At 55.0% G+C, this 6,000-nt stretch overlaps 1 protein-coding gene across 1 annotated transcript in view; it reads left to right on the top strand.

Moving 5' to 3' along the window:
* The first annotated feature begins 250 nt into the window (after positions 1-250).
* NEURL1B (neuralized E3 ubiquitin protein ligase 1B) overlaps positions 251-6,000 on the top strand; it is a 42,023-nt gene continuing 36,273 nt past the window's right edge. The window contains exon 1 of the mRNA XM_081230987.1: positions 251-436. Coding sequence (XP_081087113.1) covers positions 406-436 — 31 coding nt within the window. The 5' untranslated portion in view covers positions 251-405. The remainder of the gene's footprint in view (positions 437-6,000) is intronic.

Raw genomic sequence — 6,000 nt, 5'->3', positions numbered from 1 at the left:
GGCTAACGAGCCTGGCACCCTGAAGGCACCCAGCTGCCCAGCGCGCCTTCCTGCCCCGGGCGCGGGAGCCGCGAGGGCGGGAGACTCGGCCGTTCCCCTCCCGCCTCCCGGTGCAAACTTTCAAAAGATGCTGCGGCCGCGGCCCCGCCCCTCTCCGCTTGGTTGGAGGCGGCGGGAGGCGGGGGCGGAGCCGGCAGGCCCCGGCCGGTGGCTCCGCCTCCTCCTCCCGCCGCTGCTTCCCTCACCGCACCCTCCTCAGCTGCAGCCCGCCGGCTCGCCAGTGCAGCCGCGATGCCCCGGAGCCCGAGCCCGAGCCCGACCCCGGCCCGGGTCCCCGGCCCACCGCGTATTTAGCCTCCGTGCGTCCCGAGCGCGCCACCGCCAACGCCGCGCCCCGACGCAGCTATGGGCAACACTGTGCACAGGACCCTGCCAGGTACGCCGGGGAGCCCCTCCCGGGAGGCGGGCGCTGGGGTTCTTCTCTCCTCGGGGGACCCTCTGGGTGACTTCCGGAGAGCCACCCCACCTACCCTTGGAACCCTCGGCGGGCGCGGCGAGCTGAAATCTCCGGTGCTTCCCGACTCCCGGCTCAGCGCGCGCGGAGCGGCTGAGCTTTGCGCTCTGGGAGGGCGGGTACCGCGTCCTGGTTACCTTGGGGACCCCGGTGCTCTTTCTCCCGGGTTTGGCCAGATGCGCGAAGGGGCCGTTGGGGCGATGCTGCGCGACCCCTTGCCTTTGTTCCAGCCCAAGGGCGCTGATGAAGGAGCCCGGGGCGCTCCAGGGGGGTGAATGGAACCAGGCTCCGCAGGGCTTCCGACGGCCAAAAGCCGCCCGTTGTGCCGAGACTGCAGCGGCTGAGGGGGGGGGGGTGCTCTCAGGGGTACCTCAGTTACCAGCCGCTCGGCGCCCCCGCAGTACATGCTGCCTTGGTTTGGCCACGTTCCCACGCGCACCCTGGCTGCGCCCCCCTCTGGTGTCTGCTCAGCTGGGAGCTCTCTAGCCCCTTGCAGTCGCCGCTGTCGAGAGCATCGCCCCCTAGTTAACACCGCCCGAGAATTTCCGGAGCCAGAGTAAGGGGATCCAGAGCTGGGAGGAGGTGGGGGTGTGAAGATAGAGGAGGCCTTGCTAGAAAATACCTGATAATTGTGGGAATAGATCAGCGCTGCTCAAAGGCTTGGAGGCTCAGTGTCTGGCACTTTGCCTACCCCAGCGCGGTATGCAAAGAAGCTTCACGGTAAAGGTGTGTATTCCAATTTTATAATGAAGAAATTGAGTTTCAGTGGAGGCGAAATGACACACCCAAGGCCATGTTGCTAGTGGGGAGGGCGTCTGGGTTGGGATCCATGTCTGTCTGCCCACCCTCCTCCCTGCCAAGTCTTTAGAATAAATCTTTATTTTGCCTTAAGGCTGGGCATTTGTAGCATCCTTTAGGCAGAAGGTGAGAGACACATATGTGAGGTTTTAGGAGGAGAGGGAGGTATCACCTCTATGCTCTAACAGTCCCATATAGCTCTCTCCTTCGTAATTATATATAAAAAAATAATTATTTCTTCCCCTGGAAGGGATTGAAATGGATGGTGCGACCCCCACATTCCCAAGGCCCGCTTATAGGAGAGGAGCCCCTCCTTCTACTTTATAAGCCCCTGGGCAGCTTTCAGGCCACTGCACACAGAATTTACCAAATCCTCTGAGAGGTGAAGTCACCAGAAGAGCGTCACCAGTTAATCAGTGGCAGAGGTGGGATTCGAATCCAGGTCCTCTTACCTGAGAGTGGCCACGCCTCCTATGTCCAGGGCTGTTGATGGGATGGGGATGGGGATGGGGAGAACCCGCCACCCAGTCTGGAGGTGTCCAGGGATATTGGCAAATAGAGCAGCAGATGTCCTCCCAGCCACAAAGACATGAGCCCCCTTTGTGGGATTTCTTAATTAAGAAATGTTTATGCTGTTCTAGTAGAAAAGCCATTCTGCCACCTGTGGGTCAGCCTTGGGGTAGATGAAGGGACACAGGCACGCCAGGCAGGCTAAATATAGCTGGATATTTATGTAGTCTCCATCCCACTCAGCCCTCTCTCTGTGGACAGGGCCACCCCGCGCTGGGAGCCTGGGGTTAAGGTCGGTTACTCACAGCAGTAGCTAATCGTGGAAAATTCAAACTCCACTGGTGCTGAAGCTTGCATCGAGTTAGAGGAAGGAGATGGAACTGGCATTCCTGTGCCACATCAGGCTGTAGGTGTCAAAAACACGAAGAAACATTTATTGTTTTCTGACCTGCCCGTAATTAGTTTCTCACACACATTGTGCTGGTTTTTGCACCTCTGTGCTCAGTACATGATGCTCCCCACACCTGGAATATCCTTTCACTGTCTAGTCCATCTTTCAAAACCCAGCTCAGTTGTCACCTCCTCCAGGAAGCTTTCCCTGACTACCCACACCTTTGCTCTGCCCCCTAAATACCTTCTTGTCTCTGCTTGTTCATCAGACCACTTTGCATTGTTATCACCCATCTCTACTACTCGCCTTGGGGCTGCCTGAGGACAGAGCCCACGTCTTGATCATCTTGTATCCCTGATTGCCCAGCCCAGAGCCTGGTGCCTGGCGGGAGCCCAAAAATTGGCGGTGGAGCTCACATGTTGCCTGCATCTTAGGCTGAAAGAACACTTGGCTCAGTGTTGCCCTGTAGAAATCCTTGTGCTTTCGTTCTCAGGAAAAGGACACATGCGTGGGGTTCCTTCTACGGGACTTGAAATAGAGAGCTGGCATTTGCCGAGCACCTGGATTCCATGCCAGGCTTCCTGCATATGTGGCTTCATTTACATGCCAAGCATGCTTCTCCTTAAGGCTTCCGCACTCGCCGATCCCTCTGCCTGGAACATCCTTACCCCGGATCTCCACATGGCTTCCCCCTGCTTCTTTCAGGTCTCTGCTCCGCGCGGCTCCTGCCATTGCCCCTGCCCCCAGCGTCTCCCACTCCCTCTCCCCTGCTTTGTGTTTTTTCTGAGCATGGCTCACCATGTGCCACGCTGTACATGTAGTTAGCTGTTTATTGTCTGTCTCCCCAGGGAGGATTTTGCCTGTTTTATTCACTGTGGTATATTCAGCGTCTGGAGCAGTGGCTGGGACATAGTAGATGTTCAGTAAATATTTGCTGAATGAATAAATTTAGTTCTTGCAACAGCTCTGCAAGGTAGGGATTATCATCTCCATTTTACAGATAAGGAAACCAAGTCTCAGAGAGGTAAAATGACTCATCCCATTTCACATGGGTCATCCAGTTGGCAGAACCAGGATTGAATCCAGGTTTATTTAGCTCCAAAGTCCTGCAGTCTTCCCCTGACATCCATGGTTCAGATACCATTTATTGGGTGCCCCAGAGTACACCTAGCATGCTATTGTATGCAATAAGGAAATGCCCTCCAAAAGGAATGTCTTTTATGATCGATTGAGGGGAAGCCCTTGGTGGCCTTCATAAAGGGCATCAGCAATTCAGATCAATGCCCTGTAAACAAGTGTGCAGGGGTCAGCATGGGAATTCGCATTTGCTATGCTCTTACTGTGTGCATCCCTTTCTAGTTGCAGTTCAGACCTGCAAAATACGGTGCCATTCTCCTCCATTTTACAGATGAGGAGACTGAGGCACAGAGAGGTTGAGACACCTGCCCCAACTCACACAGTAGGGCAGTGGTAAAGCTGGGCTTAGCAGACCCAGATCTGTCTTGTTCGTAATACTACATGGTCCTTTTTTCTGCACTCCTTTAGCCTTAATCTGGGTCTTGCAAAGCGAAGAAAGAAAAGTGTAAACATGAGTGGGGTGGGGGGGAGAGAAGGGCACAATTCCAGCAGGGAGGGGGATGGGAGGAGGAACTCTCCCCCTTCTCCCACCAGCACGTTTCAATCCCTTCCCTCCACACGCCTCTGGGGCTCACCCGTAGTTCTGGTTGGAGAAGAGGCTGAATTCAAACTGTCGGTTGGGTTTAATCATTAAGTCGGTCCATGCTTGACCAAGTCAATGGCCCTTTCTAGTGCTATTTCAGTGAGTGGTATCCTGGAGCTCTGGAGTGAGGGAAGTGTGTTGACCCTGCTCTGTGCCAAGCCCTGAGTCAAGGGCTTTACCCACATTACCTATTTCAGATCCTCATAACAACGCTTTAGAGGGGCTATATTTATCCCCATCTTACAGGGAGGCAGATGGAGGCTTGGAGACGTAAAGGACAAAGGCTCACCGGTATAAGGGGGAGAACCAATCTTCCTAACCTGCATGGTCAGTCTGCAAGTGCTACGTCCAGACCGGAAGCACCTGCTCCTACTGGGCCACTCAGGCGCCTTCCCTGTAGAGCCTCTTTCTTTATTTGACCTGAATATGGAACCGTGTGGCTACTGGGCCTACATGGGTCAGATCTGCTGCCCTCTGGCAGTGGGCGATAATGCTCCGAGGGCCTGGCAGCCACTCTTTTCCCTGGATCTGGACTGTCTCAGCTCTAGGGAGGACAGCAGCCTTTGTCACTCTCACAGCCATCACGGGGGCTACATGGATGACCCAACCAGTGACGTTCCCCTCTCTCTGCACCACTCTTCCTCCTTTACCCAGTCACAACGTAAAGTTAGGTTGGGCTTGCCCGCCTTATCTGGCCCCATCTGCCTCTCTCCCACTGGGTCATGAAGAATCACTTTTATAGCCTCCCAGTTGAGCAAGAGGCCTGAGCCTGAGCCTCTCAAAGTGATAGTGGTTCGTCCAACAGCCCTGAAACCTACCAGGCTGTCAACACATGGTCAGGGGCCCTGACTAGTCAAGGTTCCTTGGTGAGGGCCTGCGAGGATGCTGGGGGCTGGGGTGGGCGTTGGGGGAAAGGGTGGAGCAGTCTTATCCATCAGTGGGAGTGAGGAAGAGGAATGGGTCTGTCCAATGTATAGGAAACATGGAGAAGTTGCCTGTGGGGAATCTGGAGCCAGACGGAACTGGGGCCTCACTCTGTTTTTACCCTCTTATCCCACCTCTTCTCCCTTCCCTCTCTCTCTCCCCAGGCAGGAAAGGTGGGTAGGGAAGGCTTCCTGGGGGAGGCGACATCTGAAGGAAAGTCCAAATGAATGTCTGCCTCCCTCATTCGAATGTCATCTTTTTCTGCCTGCTTTTAGGGTCTTCTGTAACTCAGTTGAACCAAAGCCATCCTGATCTCTGCTTAAGTGCTGTGCGCCCAGGCTGGGTGACCCTGGGGTGTGCCCTGCTCTGCATTTTCCTGACTGTGCACCTTCGTTCACTTATCTGACATCTGTTGGGCATGTGTCGTGTGCCAGCCCTGGGGTTCAGCCCTGAATGGGATGGACAGCCACAGGCGGGCCCCGTGGAGCTGGCCACTGGTGGGAGAGGGATAGAATGTTCTAGTAGAGCAGGTCACGTAACTGGTTATATCACTGCAGAGCATAAGGTGCTGCTACCCTGTGCCTCAAAGAAGGAGGGGCCGAGGCCCAGCACCCCGAACAAGGCCTGGCCTTGTTATCTGTCTACTGTGGGTCATGCACGACCACCTTTTAAAAAAAATCCTAATGACATAGAACAGGATAAAAGATAAAATATCGAGTGCATTCATGTAGGAAGAGTATTTTTGCCTCAGAAACTTTGGCTTCAGTTGTGCATGTGTGCGTGCACCTGTGCGAGTTGCGTATCACAACGTCAAATGCATTTCTCTCCGTGGGTCGCAGTGGTTAAGGGCTATGGTGAGCCCACTCACTGGTCTACAGCAGCAGGGAGGTCTGGTGTCCAGGTCTAGACATGCATCTTGGAGTCGGGCTACCTGGGTTCAAATCTCAGCGCGGCCATTTCCCAGTGGAGTGATGTTGGGCAAAGACTCCCCTCTCTGTGCCTCAGTTTCCTCCCTGCAAGTGGGGAGGATGTGTAGCTCCCTCGCAGTTGGTGGGAGTGAAAGTTAAACGGAACAGAGCGGGCGGAGGCTTTAGCACAATGCCCAGGGCAGTCGCTGTCATGGTTATTGTTGCCACCATGGAC

This window comes from Mesoplodon bidens, assembly GCF_964165515.1.
Source record: "Mesoplodon bidens genome assembly, chromosome: 4".
Lineage (NCBI taxonomy): Eukaryota > Metazoa > Chordata > Mammalia > Artiodactyla > Ziphiidae > Mesoplodon > Mesoplodon bidens.
This window is presented reverse-complemented; position numbering and strand designations above follow the sequence as displayed.